At 39.6% G+C, this 19,504-nt stretch overlaps 1 protein-coding gene across 7 annotated transcripts in view; it reads right to left on the bottom strand.

Annotated features, from left to right (window-relative positions):
• Nucleotides 1-19,504, bottom strand: part of CRACD (capping protein inhibiting regulator of actin dynamics) — a 113,035-nt gene that overhangs the window by 27,335 nt on the left and 66,196 nt on the right. For 5 of the 7 annotated variants that reach the window (XM_052682379.1, XM_052682381.1, XM_052682380.1 and 2 more), the window contains 2 exons: nucleotides 18,874-18,945; nucleotides 8,913-9,081 (listed from right to left, as the gene is read on the bottom strand). In XM_052682379.1, the coding sequence (XP_052538339.1) occupies nucleotides 8,913-9,081; nucleotides 18,874-18,898 (194 nt within the window). In that variant the 5' untranslated portion in view covers nucleotides 18,899-18,945. The remainder of the gene's footprint in view (nucleotides 1-8,912; nucleotides 9,082-18,873; nucleotides 18,946-19,504) is intronic. The other 2 variants (XM_052682383.1, XM_052682384.1) reach the window with 1 other exon arrangement.

The following is a 19,504-nucleotide window of genomic DNA, read 5'->3' as shown; positions in this document are numbered from 1 at the left end:
ACCTTTGCCTGTGACCAATGGCAAAATTTGACAAGTCAGCCCATGCTAACCACTCCTTCATTTGAATATTGATTGGTTGAATATGTGAAATGGCAGCAAGTGCAGAAGGCAAGGACAACGACTTCTGAATTTACAGTTCAAATTTTACCTTTGAGCCAAGATATGTGCTGAAGACGTACAAATACACTACGCTCCAAAGAGGATCCTCTCTCACAGATTCTTCTAGCAATTCCGTGGTTCAGACACAGCTTTGCCTCACAGTTATTAATTGTGCCCATGGCACTGATGTTCCCTTTACACAGAATTTTTGTTGCTGTACAAGTAACATCAAATGTTGCACGTTTACCCCCATTCTTCTGTTCACCACAATTAGTAGACAATGGCTGCAATATTAAGGCACCAAAGAGTCCAGTGATTTGTTTGCCAATGGTGCTTGACCTTACTAATGTATCTGTTAATATCTAAGAGGGGAAAAGCCAGACTGCAACTTTTGAACCAAAGAGGGTTCCATTAGCAGTTCAAATCCCAAAGCTTCATTTATCCAGGAGCCGGAACTGCCAACTACAGGAAGTTCCCAGTAATGTGAACCCCCAAAATGGAAAAGAAGACAGACTGTTGAGGTCAGTGCCAGTAGACTGTGTGGCTCACAACTGTGGGCACACCATTTCCTTGTTCTGCTGAGGAAACCCTTGGTGGTCAAATCTCACTCCTGCCTGTGAGCTCATCCACAAAAAAAAAAAAATCTCCTGTTGGTGACACACAATACACTGGCTATATGCAAATCTGTGTTTATGACTACCATGATCAGACTTAGTAAAACGTCACTGAAAGCCTCCTTTGGGACACCAGATCATGTGAAAGAGCTTGGGAACTTTGTGACCTGCAATGTTGAACATTAAGACGAAAAGTCTCAGTAGCCTATCTCTGACAAGTGGCCACACTGGCTGGTTAGGACTATGCTGAGCATCTACGGCATCTCTCTGATATTCTCCCATACACCCACTGCTTTAATTTCAGGCTCCGCCTCATTACAAGATGAAGAACAAAAACAACATTGCAGAGCTGAGAACAAGCCTGCATTTTGAAAACTTCTGTTTTTTAACTTCCTACCAAAACAAACATAACAAAAATGGTCAGAACGTGAAACATTTGCATGAAACCCTGCAGGGAATTAACCTGGGACCTCTCTCTTCTGTATCCCCTCAAAACGTGCTTCAGATACACCAGCCATTTCAGCACTGCATGACTGAGAAATTCTGAAAGCCCCATGTCCAATACCCACTAAAAATGGTTTAACTTTTCTTCTAAAACATCTTTCTAGGCTAAAGTACACCAGAAAAAGCATATTCAGGCTTTGTAGTAACTTTGTTTCTTTTACAGGTGAGTTTAAAAAGCATTTAAGGAGATCTCTGGACTATTTGAATTTTACTCATTTTACTCATTTGGATCCTTTCAAGTCTCTCCAGCTGTGAGTCTGACAGATTATATTACAAAGGTTCATTTTCCACCCCGTTTTTCACTCTCCTTGTGTTCTACTTTTAGAAAGACTGAATTTCTTTCAAGTCATAACACAGTTCTTACAGCTGAAGATTTTCTCAGAAACCTTTACACAGTAGAATCCTCCCAGTTCACATCTACAGACTGTTTCAGAAAACCCTCTCCTCAATTAAAGGGCATGTGAGCACCAGGAACAGCTTTGGATAGATTCAAGGTGTGCCAGAGAAATGGGTTACAGATGTAACTATGGCTGAAGTTGTGGCTCAGGCCTAGGAAAACATCAGCATCAATTGCTAAGTATTTCTGCAGGTAATGTTGACAATGACACTTCAGAGGCTGCGCTGAAAGTAATTGAATCGTAATGTGACTCACTTCTGGAAACCTGACTGAATTAAATGAATTATGGATGTGCTACTCCAAAATGCACAGCTCTTAGAGCAAACCCTTACAGATCTCTGAAGATGTGTTGCTACCCAAGTATTCTGTTCCAGTTTCACTTTCAGTACACAAATTTTCAAAATTATTATTATTTTTTTTTACAGTTGGTGCAAAGGTAAATTTAAATTCCATGAATTCTCAGAGCTTTCTTTGCTCTACTTTCATCTCAGTGTAGATCCCTGAATACAAGAACAATTTTTTTTCTCAGAAAAAAAATAAGAACAAGAGCAAACAGGAATATTGTTCTTTGGATCCCCATCAGTCATCCATGACTACACACTGTGTCTGTATAGCATGGGGCCTTTTATTAGCTCTAGCTAGTCCATATTATAAATGGGTGACGTATTACCCTTTCTTTCCTTATCCTCCTTCCCACGTGCTCCTGTCACTTCTTTTATGCCTGCTTAATGGTTCACGTGAAACAGCTGAGGGAACTTATTTAGGTAAATAACTAACTTGGAAAAAATAAAACCCACATCTTCCTGGTCTGGCTGAGAGGAGACTGGCATGAGCACCTGTGTCAGCTGCAGGAGAGGGCTCAAACACACATCCAGAGAGCTGCAGGAAAGAGTCTGACAACTGCAGTCTGGACTTTGATCCAGTCATACTATTGCGGGACTGCACCTGTAAGTAAACCATGGTAGGTACAGGGGTGACACTACACAGAATACAAGGCTAAGTTTACCTAATTTCCTCCTCAGCTACTTTTCCTCTTAAAGAAAAACATGATGTCCTCAAAAAGAGAAAAGTTTTGCCCGCAGGTTAACACTCATCTCTCAGTTCTTGCATAATTCTGCACTGATGAATTACTGTCATACAGAAATCTCACACCACCAATTGCCTCTTCAGAGCCTCATAACTGTTCCTCCCACTCTGGTATTGAAGATTTAGAAATAGAAAATGGAAAATAAAGGAAAAGAAGGCGTTGTTCTGTTCTTTCATGTTCAGACTCAAAAAAAACAACCACATGAAAAACAGTCTCATGACTTCCACTGCTCTAAATTTATAATAGAAACCAATTCTATAAAACCAATCAGGAACAGCCAACTTTTTAAGATTCAGCCATTTTTTAACACTGAAAAATCCACTAAGTATGCAATGCAAGAACAAACGTGTGTTAGCCATGCATTGACCCTTTCTATAATCCCTTCAAAAACATCTGAGAGTCACCTGCCAGAATAGCGCTACAGGGAGATGACAGGTACAGAGACAGCTTGCCTTTACTTAATTTGTTTAAAAAAAGAAATCTGATTCCAACTCTCTTCCTCTCCCATGAATGTCCTCAGGGTAGCTAGAGATGAAAAACAACAATTCTGTAATCTATTCATTCCAAAGATACATTAATACTTTAATAGATCACAGTGAACTGTAATTCTGAGATGCATTTTTAGCTATTTTGTTTCATCTGTTTACACAGTGCTGGAATGTGAGTTTTAGTTCTAAATCTAGACCCCTGTCAGCAGATTGCCTTCCCAGCTTGCCCTGTATTCTCACTGTGGACCTGATCCTAACCCTGACCTACAGACTGATCTTGCTCAGCCTAGAACTGCTTTATCATCCAGATATTGTCTTATCTGTGCACGTGATTGAACTTGGATCTGTCCCTACTATCCTTGTTTTTCTACCCTATCCTTGTACTGTGAGACTGGACTCCGGGCAGCAAGTCCCCTACTCTGTTGTGGGATTGCCTCAGTGTCAAATCTGCCCTCCTTCAGGGAGCAGCCCTACTGTTGCTGCTCCCTGGTGGGAAGATAATGACATAGTACAAGATAATTCTTGACATATGAGTTTCATATAACTATTCACCAAATCCTGCAAGTGTCAGTTCACAATGCAAAGAAAGGCAGCACTCTGGCTTCCAGTGATTCAGCAAGTAATGAATGTAACTTGAGGACTGCAGACAACTTACCAGCTATCACAGAAATATCACGAAATAGAGAAAAGAGCAGAACTCTAAATGGTCTGGATATTATGCTTCACCTGGGAATCCACTACATGTGTTGCTGGGCACTAAGTGTAATGAAGAGATCTCAAAATCATATACAAATTATGGTGTACCTAATTAACCAGCTTTATATCTGATGGCTAAAAAAACAATAAAGATATTGCATGCAAATTACTAATAAGTGACAAAATTGCAACAAGAGGGAGAAAGTCCTAGCTCTCATACTTGAGAACAGAGCTTCCAAAGTACAAAGAAAGATTTAATGAAGTTAGTAACAGAGGAGGAGAAAAACAAGAGCTGAGGTGCCAAGAAAAATGCTGAGCATGATGTTAGACTTATGTCTTATGTTCAGTAAAGACACCTGGAACTGTTTCAGGAAGGCTTTCTGCAATCTTCCTACCACTCAGTACAGATTAGAAATAGCCACTCATAAAGCATTTATGGATCTTATTCTTGTGCTGCTCAGCTGCAACATAAATTAGAGAAAAGAAGGAACAACCCTAGTTTCACCACCACTTGTAATGAATACATGCAAGTGGACTGGTGAGAGCAAAGCTGCACTTTGCCACAATTTTCTCTGTCCTGGATCATCCCTTCATTCCCACGATATGCCTCATAAGCCAGAAATAAGAAACTTGTTCAACACAGATCTGTGTCTGCTAACACAAGTGAGGAAAATTCAAGCATGCTTTGTTTCTAAAAGCCTTAAAAGGGCTATGCATCACTTCGCTTAAGAATGAAGGTTAATTCAACCAGCATGCTGCTAATATGAAGGCTCCAGGAAAAGATGCACACCAAGCACTACTGATCTAAGGCATTCCCAGTGAAGGCAGGCATTCACAAGGGGAAAAAAAAACATTAAATAGAAGTTTTCTTATTCTTCCTATTTTGACAAAGCAGATTTTCAAAAATTGTAACCTTATAGGTGGTTGGTTTTCCTCCTCCCCACTCTCACATTTAGAAACTCAACAGCTGAGCTGTTGGTGAATCACTTTCATGAGATCAAATGCTCTAATAGTCATGCAGATAAGAAATATATATATAAATACAAACATTAAAAGTTTATGTATTAGGCTTCCAAGTTTGAGCTGAAAGTAGAAACAAAATTTTATTTTAAAAAGACTTGAAAATGCAATGAGCTGCTTCTAGAAATTTTAGGAAAGACTGCATGCCAACAGGTATTTTGATATGTCTGCTTTTTAACAGTCTATCTAAATGAGATACTGAAAACAGACTTCCTGTATCTTGGGATCAAGCTTTAAATAAAATCTGTGGGGTGGCATGGAGCAGAAATATAAATCCTCACATCCTGCTCACTGTCATCTGCACCAAATCTGGTAAGTACAGATAGTACAGGTCAACACTAAGGAAAGAAGACCTTAACGCTTGTCCTACTCTTTTCGCTATCTCTCTCCAAGTAACATAAGAGATGCTGTTCACATGAACTGCATCACCCATGCAACTGGCAAGGAAATGTGAGCAGCAAGGAGAACATGCCGTCACAGTAGGGGCTGGGTTTGCTCAGAAGGCAATGTGAAGTCCAGAAAGAGACCAAGCAGTTTCTCCTATCGTTATGTTTTGCTTTGTTTAACCAATCACCACACATTCTTTTAAGGTACACGTCAAGAAATTACCATAGCAATAACAAGAGTCACCTGAGAAATGACAAAAGCATAACTGCATTCATTTTTCAGGTCAGTCTCTATGACAGTGGGACTGAATGCCATTGATCAGCAGCTAGTTAACAAAGGCCATATTTGACACAGATGAGCTGGTCCTCATTCATATGAAATGCAAAATGAAAATGAAATACTCAGAAGCTAAAATGAAGATCAAAGAGATGAATAATAATGAGTAAATTGTATCACTCCCTAGAACTAACATAATATGCTGTTACTGGGGAAGGAAAAGACCATAACTACCTGCAGAAATTTCCAAGCCAAATGCACTGTTTACAAAATCACTGTTTTCTGAAGTACATGCTCATCTGGAAACAATCACAGAAAGGGTGGGCGAGCACACAACAAACCTCTGCTGCCTCTAACTTCTGTGAAAACAAGTACAAGAATACAGGTCCCCTTCTGTACCTGCTAAAAAAACCCACAGCATTTTCTTTGGAAAACGTGTTCTTTCAAAGCTGTGACACTCCTACCCATGTATGCATAAACTCAATATAAGCTGCACTCATAGGAACAAAGTTCACATAGACTAAAAATAGACACAGTACTGAAAAGTACAACTGGGGCATGTGGGGTTTTTTCTCTTTTTTTTTTTTGTACTGAGGATGAAAGTTAAAAAGGGACTGAAATTGTGGCTTTCATTGCAATCGCCTGTTGCCATCATTTCCTTCTCACTTACAGTGAAAGGAACTCTTTGCTTAGTCCTCCCATCAGTAAGCAGCTCAAAAGGACTCTTCCTTATCCTTTACAACCCTGAAATTCACCATTTGTTTCCACTTTCTGTAGGTTTCTTTCTCAAATTTCAGACCATTAGACCATTGTTATTTATGCTTCCTGCCCTTTCTCTGCTTGAAAATTTGTGCTTGTACACTTCTTGCTCATTCAGACATGAAATCCAAAAGTAATGCAAAATTAAAATGTAAAGGTCAAATAACTCTTAAGTAAATGATAATCTTTATCATGCTATTTTCTCTCCAAAAAATATGTTGAAAAAGACCAACAGTGGCAAAGTAGGAGATTTCTTTTTCTCTCAGAAGCCTGCTGCTCACACAACTTGCAGCTTTGTGCATGTGTGGTCTGATTTGTTTGCTGCTGTGTCTGCATTCACCACCCCAGGGTGGCTCTCCTGGGAACTTCCAGTCACAACCAATAAAAATGACACAACTTGAGAACATGCTGTGCACCGTGTCTCAACTCTGGTCCATGAACTGTTTACTCCTTATTTAACTAATCTATACAATCTAATTATTAGAACTGTGCAAAATACTCATTCTATGCACTTGAAGACATTCATGTGGATTTAAGGCAGACATTGGGTAAATATTACAAAGATTTTCCTTCAATTCTGCAAGTATCCAGTTTACATCTCTAGAACTGAGGGCTCCAGGGAAGATGTCAGTGCTCAAAGGAAGATAATGTGTAAGTTTTAGTGGTACGACTGTTGTAATTGCAAGGGAATGCTTCTGGCTTCCACAGTAATCAAAATTAAACAATGCATTTATACAATCTCACAAATTATCTGACCAAGGGCAACAGGGATACAGCTTGAAAAGCAAATAGCTTAGAACTAATGTGTTCTGAGAAATCACACCGCTTATGCATGCGTAAGCAGAAAAGAAACTGAATTCATTAGGTGAGAAGTACCTGCTGCACAGTCGGGCACAGCTCAGTGAGGGCAAAGAGCTGGGTGTTTCAGGGCCAGTCTTAACAGCAGCTCATACTGACAAAGTTACAGCAAATACTAAGCAAAGTTGTTTACAAGATCATAAAATCTCTCACATCTTCATATGCAGCATTCCATAGCATGGAGAAAGAATTACAATCTTCAGGTAATTTTCTCTTACAGAATCACAGAATCACAGAACTGTAGGGGTTGGAAGGGACCTCCAGAGATCATCGAGTCCAACCCCCCTGCCAAAGCAGGTTCCCTACAGCAGGTCTCACAGGTAGGCATCCAGGCAGGTCTTGAACATCTCCAGAGAAGGAGACTCCACCACCTCCCTGGGCAGCCTGTTCCAGTGCTCCGTTGCCTCACCGTAAAGAAGTTCTTGCGCACATTTGTGCAGAACTTCCTGTGCTGCAGTTTCCGGCCATTTCCCCTTGTCCTGCCTCCACTCACCACTGAAAATCTTAATGAAGATGATTTTATGAAGGTGATCTGAGAACCGTTTTGTGAGGATTATGAAGAACTGGATGGGCATTTACAAATAAAAAGATCCCATTTTATGGACAGCACACTCAATAGACTGATGCTTCCTGAGAGACTTTTCCTTGGAAAACCAATGTTGTCTACAATGCAGCTACCTTCAGACTTGATTTACTGAAAAGTTTCGACAGGCTAAAGAGGCATAGAAGATTGCATTGCAGAAACCAACAGGGGAAACCAAGAATTTACAGAATCTCTTTATAGATAGTTAGATAAATGGGATATATACCTAAATATCACATTTTCACAACTGGGATTCTGCACCACCGAAAATAATGTGCAGGCCATATTTCTAATACACATTTATTTCTTGAGAAGGCCAATTCGGTGCAGCTTCTTGATGCCCTCCCTACTGCAGTTTCTCTTTTTCCAAAGAAACAGGTTTTGACTCACATGAACCCACTTAGTCTGTGCATCTTGTTTTGCTACTTTTGTTTTGTTGCTGTTGTTGGTTTGTTTTTGTGTTTGCCTGTTGTTCTGTTGTTGTTGTTCTTTATGCTATTTTTCTAACTAATTAGAGACTGATGACTTATTAATTCCATGCAGTTTCTATGGAGAACTTTATTAATGCTCTCCCCCCGCTATTTCTGCTCCAAATTCTCAAGCTCTCTTTCTATTCCCTCTTGCCATTGGAATAGGATCTGATTAACAGGTATATCTCTCCGCACACTTCCTTCTTCTACTCTATATTCAGATAGGAGCAGAATAAAAGCAACATGTTTAATTACAATGCAAAAACCATAAAGGGATGGATTCAAAGAGGGCATTTCTAATTTGAACAAGAGATAACACCTTGCAGGAAAAAGAATGCAATAAAATTTCCACAGCCGTCAGCTCAAAGTTCCCTTCCCCCAATTTTAAAACCATGGGGTGCCAATAATATTACTACTCAGACACTCTAAATCATGAAGCTGGATTCAAATTCACTTCTGCTTAACCCTGGGATTTCTTGTTTGTATACCTGCACAGCAAGTACTGTGTGCAAGAAGTGAGATCTCAGTTTCTGCAGCAGCACGTGCCAAGTTCAAAGAGATGCACCTGCTTCTAACAACCAGCACACAACCGTCTGCCATTAAGCACTGCCCAAAAGCAGAAGCAAGAAGCTTTGTGTTTGCATAGGCTGCTCCACCGACCCACACACACTTACCTCAGCCCAGTGTTTGGCTCTTCATCAGAGGAGAAGGTACCATTGCAGACATTTCCAAAGGAGTGGCTCGGCTTCAGTTTGGTTTCCTCGCAATCTGACACAGGCTCCCTTTTCTTTCGTTTCCCAAATAACTTCTTGAAAGGCTGGAACTTGCCTGCTTTTTTCTTGTCTGCAGATGACAAGACAAACACAGGCAGGGCTGAGGGCACCAGCACCCAGCAACTCACCAGCAAGCAGGGTTAGCGTCTTCAAAGGAGGAACACGGTCAAAGAGCAAAGCAGCAGCCCGGAGCAGCCTGGCACTTGCAATGTAAATGCTGGGCTGCAATTCCCTGCTGACGTACAGTATTGACAAAGCAAAAGTAAGTGCATTAAAACATCTATTCTTGGTTTTAGGGATCTGCTCGTAAATTTTGCAAGGCCAGAACATAATTTTGGGGCTCATTTTTAGGCTTATATTGCTTACCATGCTTATATTTTGTTCTTTTCACCAAAAGACAAGCACCTTTTTGATTACCCCAGTACCACAGGTGCAGGATCTTCTGTCTTGAATTGAAAGAATTTGAAAATCATGTGCTGGATTTTCCTTTTGCAGCATCATAACTAGAAAGGCATGCCAATTTGCAAATGACCAAAGAGAACACGAACAAAGTTCTGTTACTTTGCTAATGAGCTACTTAATACATATTTTTCTGACCATTTCTTTCCCCCAAAGTAATGGAGTACAGAATTTAACCAAGCATCTCTTCCTTGAGATACTTTTTAAAAACTTCACCAAAACAACACAGCAGAAAGACAAAGCAGACATGATGACAAGAAATATTTTAAAAAATATTTTAAAAGTTAACAAGAAGTGATTTATTTTTCCAAAAAAGAATTAATAAAATAAATATAGCTTCAAATGACTTTTTCCTCAATGTGTATTAAACAAAAATCACCAAGAGTTTCTTGTTAAACATTGCCAACAAGAGACTAATCTGTCTGGGCTAGACTGCACTAAAGAATTGCTAGAGCACTGTATTGTCAAAAAGTTTGAGTTCTTCTCTACCTGTATGCAATTTTGCACTGAATCTGCTTAAAACAAGCTAGCAGGTTGTTTTAAGACAAGTTTGAGTCTCAGGTGAGTGGTATGAGACAACTTTTAGTCTCTTGTCCTAATCCAGTTTGAGAAGCATCGTGTCGTACTGGTGACAAATAGCTCTGTAAGCTATTTAAATCCCTCTATGTGCTGTTCTCTCAGACTGTGTGCAGAGGCACTGCCTGTGTGCACACCCTGCTCTTCCCTAAGAGCTTTTGTTCAGCAGGAAGAAGCAGTTTGGTTTTAAAATACAAGACTTCTGTAGGAACACTGGACCAGGAAGTACAAAAACATCTCTGTAGCGCAACAACATTCTTCAGTACCACACTGTGTTTTATGTTCCACTTTGTTATACCGGTGTACGACAAAGCCACACCTAAGTAACACTCACTGCAGCTGCTGGAGGCATGATGATGGAGTATTTAGTGAGAGAAAAAACGCATGAGTACACTGGGATCTGGCTACCTCCAACAACCAGTAGTTTCCAAAGACTAGGGTGCCAGGTGGCCTGAGCTGAACCCAGGGGAGGGAACAAACTCACACAAAGAGCAGGAAAGCTGTAACCGACTCCTTGTGAATCTGAGCACATCTGTACCTGATCAAGGATGAAGCAGGAAACCTAGATTTAAATAATAAATCAAAGATGCAATACATCCTAACAGCACATTTCCTTTAGAAATCTTTAAGATTTTTACACAGGTATCATCCTTCTTGGATGATGTTCAGCAGTTAAGATTCATGGCATTTGTGCAACTCTGTTATGACAACACTGTGTCTCAGTAGCTGGGGAAAGACAGAAGGATGAACTGCTGGACTACCAGGTGACATACATTTGCTTCTCCCTATTCCTGAGATCTGCTTTCCAACTGACATCTCCAGCCAGATCAATCACTTGCTGCTCCATTCTAACTTCAGAGAAAGGTGTTATACTGAGACTGTACCAGGCAATTAGGCAAAGACATTTCGCCCTAGGCAAAAGGTGCCCCAAGCCCTTCACCCACTTCAGAGACTGTCCGCAAAAAATCATAAAACAAATGGCAGATTAAGCAGGAGAGAAGCATCACACATGAAACTGGGTGAAAGAGCTGCTTTAACATGGTTCCCACATTGCCTGTCTCTTCAGCCTTCTTTGAAAGCGCCCAGTCCTGCTGAGTAATGTAACCTGCTGCATAAACCAATTTGACTGCAGCATTTTTGAAATGTTCTCACCACGTTACACATCCACATCATCCTCATCTCCTCCTCGTCTAGAGGTCCATGGATAAAACTGCACTGCCTCATCAGCTTCAAGCTGCTTTCATTCCAAGTTCTGAATAGGTAAGACAGACCAACGCAGCTTTCATTTCAAAATGAATGAAAGCCAACACGATTATATATTCAGCCGAGGCCTGTTTGTCCCCATATGATTTAGCATGTCCCTTAGCTGATTCCTGCTCCACCCAGCATCATCACAACAGCCACATTACTTTGAATTCAGGCTTTGTGAGTCACTGCAAAACCAGCAAGCACACTTCACCGCACAGGCTGCACGCAACCTTCCTGATCCTGGTGGTGCAGACATAAGGAGTACTCAACTCTAAAGGCTAAGGCAAAGTCTACTATGTAAACCTGTCGTCAGACTTCACAGAAGAAAGCATGTTTTGATGTCATCTACCTTCCTGTAACAGTAGAACAATTATGAAAATGGGAATGAAAATATTTGCAATGCAGCAGATAATAGCCTATGCAAAAGCCATTCAAGCATGATGCTACAGCTGAAATATGGCTCAGCCTTCTCATTCACCTATGCTGTAAAAGGAAAAAATGTGATAGATAAGGTAGACAGTTGGGGTACCCAATGCTGTTAACTTGTGTCAAGGGCAACTGCTGAAATAGCCAGGAAAGCTTATGTGGGCCATAAGAAAACAAGCAAGCAATGTACTTGCCCTGCAGATCCAAAAGCAGCACTCCCTGGAGAGGTGTCTCACTCCTCCAACAACAGGAAATGAATTCTTTGGAAACATGTAAGGACAAGGGCAGATTCTGTCCAGCTTAACTATGGTCCCATGTTTTAAAATACGAGCTCCACTGCCTGTTCACATTCATCAGATTTCACACAGAAAGCTGATTTCTGGATGTTTTCTACTCCCATAATCTTCCCTTGGTCCACTGCACACTCACACACAAGAAAAACAAACAACAAAAACCTCAACAACTGAGGGTGATAGATGGACACATCCCAAATACACAAACACGGAGCTTGAGGAAATGTGTAAGCTAACGGCGGGGGAAATAAAGATGAACTGAAGAAAAGGGCTGAGATTCAGATTCAGTGATACAACTTCCCAGCAAAGAATTCAAGTCCAGCTGTGTGAGACATTTAGCATCACAGCATAACATTCATAAAGCAGGCAGTAAGCAACAGTTCCATGCTGACTAAGATATGATAATGTAACCCAAGATGAAATTGATTCTTGAGAAACAGTAAATGAAAACAAGATTGGAAGGGATAAGGCAACAAATTGGTGCAGCCACAATGGTTTCCTAAAACACATAGGTACAACTAAGGAAAAACAGCTTGCCAATACTTGTCTGTTTTTCTAAGACTATCAACTGATCTTACAAGAGAGATTATTTCTTGCAAACTTTATCCCACAGAGAAGACGAGGCATTCTTGGATTACATGATATAAGCAAGTAGTACTTCCTAAAGTACCCATAACACAGCAAGAACAAATCTTGCTTTTCAGAAACATCTGCTTTCCCTTGCCACCTGCAGAAGCAAGAACATTTGCATGAACAACAGATCATGAAGTGATTTCCTTTCTCCTGAAGACTGTACCTTCCAGTGAAATCATATAGCTGAAACAGATGTTAGGAAACATGAATCAGCATAACAGATTCTATTAAAGTTCAAAACAAACCCATAAAATATACTTTACCTTCCAGACCACGAAAAGAGCAACTTCAACACTACTCTCTACACAATGAAGTAACAGGAAAAGTAAAACCTGTATAGTTCTTACATTATTTAATTCCAGGTAAAAGAACCTAGTTTCTGCTGCACGAGAATTGCCATAACATTATCAACAAGGAAGAGATATTAAAGGAGAACAGTGAAGAGCAGTGCTTGTATTTACATGACATTACAAAGATGAACCAAGTAGATGCTGCTTTCCACTTTGCCCCTTTACTCTGGCAGTTTGCTACCTCTCCCATTTGTGAGCTCCCAAGTTCCTCCTTCCCCTACTTATAAAGACTTTCCAGCCATTTGTATCATTTCTGTCCTCATAGTTTTATTAAGAATCTCAATGAGCACTGCTCAAGGTCAGAAAGCTTGACATTCCTCATGTCCCCCTGTTCTGACTCTGACATCCTGCCACCTTGCCCCATCAGTCAGCTTTGTGCAGCACCTTTGGGGCCAGGAAGATGTGGTTCCTTCCTGACCAAGGCAGACACCGCAGTGGCTTCTGATTCACCAAGAAAGCATTCGTTCCTTACGTAACAGCAGGGAGAAAACCTAATTGTACTATAGGGCAAGGCTTATAAACCAAAGCTGTTCATGGAAGATCCTGTCAGTATTCTGGGTTTTATCCAAGGTTTCTTGATATACTTAAACACTTGATGTCGACATAGTAGATATGTTGGTGTATTGTTTCCTTCTTAGTAAAAAAAATTCTGATGAACATGGGATTTCCTCAGCAGATTCATTTTTCAAATGAGACAACTTCTGCTTGAAACTATTTAAATCTGAACTACTAGCCAGCTGCAAAGAGCAACAGCCTCCCAAAGGCAATGTGAGCTGCCTAATGCCAGGCTGCAGTGCAGCCCAAAGTGCACAGAACACACCTGATGTGACCAGACACCTCCTTGCTGCCCCTGCCCAGCCTCAGCAGTCATTTATACCTGAGTATCCAATAAGATCATTTCATCAGGGCACTATGTTATACAAAATCTTTTTCTCTGCCTCGCCATCAGCACAAGAAGCACAAATGCCAACAGCATGCTCCTGAAAGCTATTACTAAGCAGTGTCCTGAGTACATGAGATCCCAAAGGTTGCGCCAGAAGGAGCTTAAAATGGACTAAACTCCTCATCTTGTCATAATAAAATATACAAAATACATAAATACATAAACATCCCTGTTATTTATTAAGGAAGAAAGGAAAGCTTGGAGCAAAGACCAAAAGCAGAACCTGACTGGCATATCTTCAGTAGAGTTCTTGCACTTTGGAGGCAGCTGAAGGATTAAGGTGGTCAGGGTTTGCCTTTGGTTTTCAGAATCAAGGTAGAAATACAGGATATCACTTGAAACACTTACTGACTAATAACCTGAGAAACATCTGATATGATTTTACAGCTCAAACTTCCTTACAAATATCTAGGAAATAGAAAGCTTCCTGAATATTTTTCTTCTTTGTAAAACTAACATCACTGATTTCATAAAATACTGAGGTAGATGCAGTTTGTAACCAAATTCATTTGGTCACTGCTGTGACCATATTAATATAAAATACTAGTAAGTAGTAGTAATTTTAAATGTTAGCCAAATAAGGTATCTGTACAGATATCTGTTTGTATACACTACAAAATGAAATATCAATAAAGTATTCTTCATAAGATCCGTACCATCAAAATGGAAAAAAAAGAACAATAGTCCAGCTAATACTGTGATGTTCAGTGAAATCTCTCCTTCCTCCACCCATTCCATTTTATGACAGAAAATTAATTGCTTGTGAAGAGGAAAATTGAAGAGAAGAGGAAAACCCATAGAGAGATACTCAAGCATTTATAAGGCTAAGCATTTTTTTTAATATCTTAAATAATTTATTTATAGAAAGGTATTTGAGTGAATGAGCAACTCCTCACTAAACTGCAGTGACCAGACGTTTCTTTCAAAAATATCTCTTTGGGTTTTCCTTCCTCTAGGCAGAGAGAATAAAGAAAAACAAAACAAAACTATTTCCTATTTTCATGCTGGTTTGATTCCAGGCCAGGATTTGCCACTGTGACTAACAATGCTGTCTCACAGTGGTGAGATCACAAACCATTATCACCACTGAACTGCTGAAATACAGCAAATGTAGCAACAGAAGTTGAATATAATTTAATCTCACTGACAAAGGAGACAATACCTTTTCTTCAAAACCACTTGCCCAGACTGGAATTTACTTACCATTTACAATGTCCCAGAATCAAATAAAACAGAAGGTACTCATATGGCCCTCCTTTTCTGGGGAGGACAATTAAAGGTATCACTGCCAAGGGAAATTAATGCATTGTATACGAAGGATATGACATTGGTACAGAATATAGATTGACAAATATTCAGGTGGGTGATTTATAAGCTTCAGAAGCACACTAGCTATGCTGGCAGTGCCTGTCCTACTCTGAAAAGGTACAGCAGTCATCAAAGCCCAAGGTACCAGCCACCTGCAGCAATGTGCTACAGCACCATCCCAGAAAATATCACTCACACAGAGCACCTTCTGGCAGACCAGGTATTCTCCAGCCATTTGAATGTGGGAACAGAAGCATGAAACAGAAGTACTCTGGGTAAAGGCACTGATTAACCCAGTTGATTAACAGAACAAAAATAAGAGGAAAAACAACAACAACAACAACAACAGAAGTTTATAAAAAGAATGAGTTTTTGTAATGTAACCAACTAGCACCTCTGCCTTATCCATTTTGAAGCTGAGAACTGCAAGGCATCTCAAAGCCAATTCAGGGTGAACTTCCTGAAATCTTCAGCACAGGATCATAATTTCTGAATGATTTGTCAGATGTGAGCATGGCAACAATAGTATTTTTTGCTTTGTATCACTAAATATAGAATGAGAACATTAACATTTACAGCAAGAAGTCCTAACCCAAGAGCATAATCATCCCAGTGCTCTGTGCTGGCCTACGGTCAGATCCTCATGCCCTATTTCCAATGCATTTTCAGAAAAATACTGATGCTATACATGCCTATGCTAATCTTGACACTTGCTTAAACTGCAGAGTGAAAGTCCCAAGGCCGTATGAGCAGTAACACTCATCAAGCACAGCCAGGAGAAAAAAAAAAAAAAAAAAAAAAGCATCTAATTTATAGATACAAAATGACAGCACAGTCAGTAATGCAAGGTAACTTTTTGCAATGCTCAAGTCAATCTTACGTTTCTCCAAACCCTTTGCCCCACACTTCAACTTTTCATGTTATACAGAAGAAAAATTATTCTTGCCGGTTGTGAGGCAGGAACACACTTTAATGCTAGTCAGTGCAGGACAACTTTTTCTTCAATATTTTTCTTCATAGACTTTGACTAAACCTCAAGGCAAAGTGTCTGTCCTAATTTTATTTAAATAATTCATTTAGAGTGAAGTGGAAAGACTAGAAGCAGAGACCTCAGATGAGGCAAACTCTCCTAAAGACAGAATCACCCTTTACAGCCTGGGTGAAAACATAATGCATACCTCACAGCAGGATAGGAATCCCAAATAGAAGCTCCAGAGACACCAGTCCTGGGTAACTAATGCAGCATCACTTGTACCCTAATGGAATGAGCTCAAAATTGAGGAAGTGAGAGTGAAGGCTTATTTTTGTTGTTATTTGATTGGGGTCTTTTTGTGGGTTTTTGTTTGTTTGTTTAATAAACTAAAAACATCTTAGCTTTTAACTATCTGGTGTGGTTAAAAGTAAGGTGGTTGTAAGCTCCTCAAGGTGCTGAAGGACAAGGGCAGAGCCTCCAAAGACTGATATGGGCTTTGTGCTGGAGCTAATGTGTTCTGAGGACATGACCTCGCTGTAAATAGCTGTGTTTCTCTGCCCTGCCTTCCTGGACCATGCCGTCAGACCAGCAATGTTTGTCTGTACCTGTTCTCCAGGTTATCCCAAGCATCGTCTGTGGAGTCATCCTGTTGTTATTCTCCAGTGCCTGAACCAGCTGGGTCATTCCTGCTTTAGGCTATATTAGAAAATGGGACATACACTCTACCCTTTAGGCTAGAGAGAACACGTCATTTAGAGAAACAGAGTTCCAGAGTAAGAATTAAATGCAGTTTGCTATGGGATCAAAAACATGAAGAGACTGCACCTTTGGAGTATGGAAACGAGATTTTTATCTCACTGTTGTATGAAGAACAAGTCAAGAAGTTTCCTAACAACACTGGGCAGAGATCTTTAATTAGTTCATAAAGCATTTTACTGAAACAGAAATTTATTCATGCGCCAAAGAAAAAGGTGCTCGTTAATGGCATGTCATTAAGTGTAAGTTGCTTTGTAATTAGTAAAAATTACTACAGGCATGGCAAGGTTGATTCAGACAAGAACTGCACCTAGGTGAGTGTCATATTCCTGACCACAGTGAGTCTACACAAACTATAGAGAAGAAGTTTGAAATTCAGTCATGACCCATGGGGACAGGCAGTCAGATCATGCATTCCAACCTGTCTGAACAAGCACTAGAAGAAATCTTATCAAACTCAAATATGAATGCCTTTGGTATAAATGACTGCGTTAGCCAGAAGGAAAACTAAAAAAGTTTGAAAGCTTCACACAAATAAACTATTTTCTTTGCACTGAATTGACACTGTACTCCCACTCCTTCACAAAGGAAGTTAAGAGGTTCTTTATATTTCAAGCCCACTCTGTTTTTTTCAACAAAATATAAATGAAATGGCCATGTGAATTATTAACAGATGTCAACAGAGAGCTAGCCAGGTATTTCAAACACTCTATTCTTCCTACATGAATTCCCTAACTGTGATTGCAAAATATGTTTTCTTACTTCTTTCATATTTTAAATCCATAATTAGAGCTCCTTTTCAAGGAGTAAAAATTATTGTACATTCCTTCCTCTCTCTTTTCTTTTCCTTTTAGAAAGCATTTTTTCTTTTCCCCGTTTAATACCTTTCCAGTAGTGCAAGCTCACGCAAAGCATCACACAGTCCTATAGAAACAGATATTATTTACTTCTGAATAGAAACAAACACAAATACAAAACCTGAAAACAGAGTAAAGCTTTTGTCATGTTAAGATGTTAACCATTGGCTCAAGTTAAAAGCAAATGCTGTTCATTATAAATATTTGGAAAACCCCTCTCCCCATCACCAAAAACCCCCAAAACACAGCCAACAAAGAGGTGAACAGGACACCACATTGATCCAGCACCATTAACTGCTTCAGAGCATGCTTGGTATTTATGCATATATACAGATTTAATACTGCTTCAGTCCATTTACATCATTTAACTCAAACTCTGAATATGTCAAATAATCACTGCAAATCCAATGCAAGAAATGAAAATGAAATAACGTAAGTCAGTATCAGTACAACTGGAAGATTGTACAACTGGAAGATGACAACTAATACAGATAGAAACTATTGAAATTACAGCTATAGTAGCAAGCTTTAAAAACAGCAACCTTTTTGACAACTTTGAAAAGCAATCAGGATGATCCTAAATGAACACATTTTTCTATTAAGTTCAAAATTTAAATCCATCAATTCATAACTTTCAAAAATTAGGGCCATCTTAAAAGTTAAGGTAAAGCACAGCATCTGACATAACATAAAATGGGGGAGTCAAGTTTATCACTGTGGTGCAGATATTTCCCAGTGATGCTACAGGGAATTGCCAGCAAAAACACAAAACAGGATAACCTCTGAGGTTTGAATTTGACTCCGCTGCATACACATGCTATTCGTTCTGCCTACCAAAAAATGGACAAAAGCAGCACATACATTAGCAGCAGCTCCTGCTTAAAAACAATAAGCACAACACATCATCCCCTCAGCCAGCTCCCCAGTGAAAGTACTTCAGACTAAGCCACAAAAAAAAACAAACAACAAAACTAACAGTGAGCTTTTGAATGACAGGACACCATGTGCTCCATAATCTACAGAACCAGTGAAGTACTTACAAGGTTTCTTAAATAAATTGATCATCCCTACAATTTCAGATGAAGTCAGAGAAACTCCAGACTTGATCTTCTCTGAGGAAGAAACAAAAGCCATGAAATCACCAGAGGGAAGGGTTTGGCATTTTTTGTTTGTTTTTAAGAGAAGGACAAACAGAACATGAGGGAAAGCGTGTAGAACAGCCCTGCAAATCAAGTAGAGAACATATTTCAGCATTATTTTTACTATATATTTTCCCTACTTTAAAGTCCTTCTCAAAAAGTGGGAAATGTTTTTTCATGGAGGTTTAAAGTAGCAAGAGCCAAAGTGATTTCAGATTTATGGCTAGGACCTCCTGACCGACCTTTCACACAAAATGCACTTGCTACATTAGTTTATACAACTGCTTTTTGCTCAAACCTCCCCAGCTATAAAGCCAAAAACAGCTTACCTTTTCTACAAGGGCAGAAAGGTAGACCCAGAACACTACGCAACTCTTTATGGGTGCTGTAACACCAGCAGTTTTTAATAAGTCAGAAATTACTCTATGTTTTCAGCTTTACAAGAACAATTAAATGTCAAAATCTACCATGAAATCTGGAGACTGCATTTTTCCAGAAAAAATTGTGCTAGACACTAGTATTTTCTCATGCA

The sequence above is a fragment of the Tympanuchus pallidicinctus genome, unplaced genomic scaffold, assembly GCF_026119805.1.
Source record: "Tympanuchus pallidicinctus isolate F22 unplaced genomic scaffold, pur_lepc_1.0 scaffold2, whole genome shotgun sequence".
In the NCBI taxonomy this organism is placed as follows: domain Eukaryota; kingdom Metazoa; phylum Chordata; class Aves; order Galliformes; family Phasianidae; genus Tympanuchus; species Tympanuchus pallidicinctus.
The sequence above is the reverse complement of the archived record's forward strand: the minus strand, read 5'-3'. Positions and strand labels throughout refer to the sequence as shown.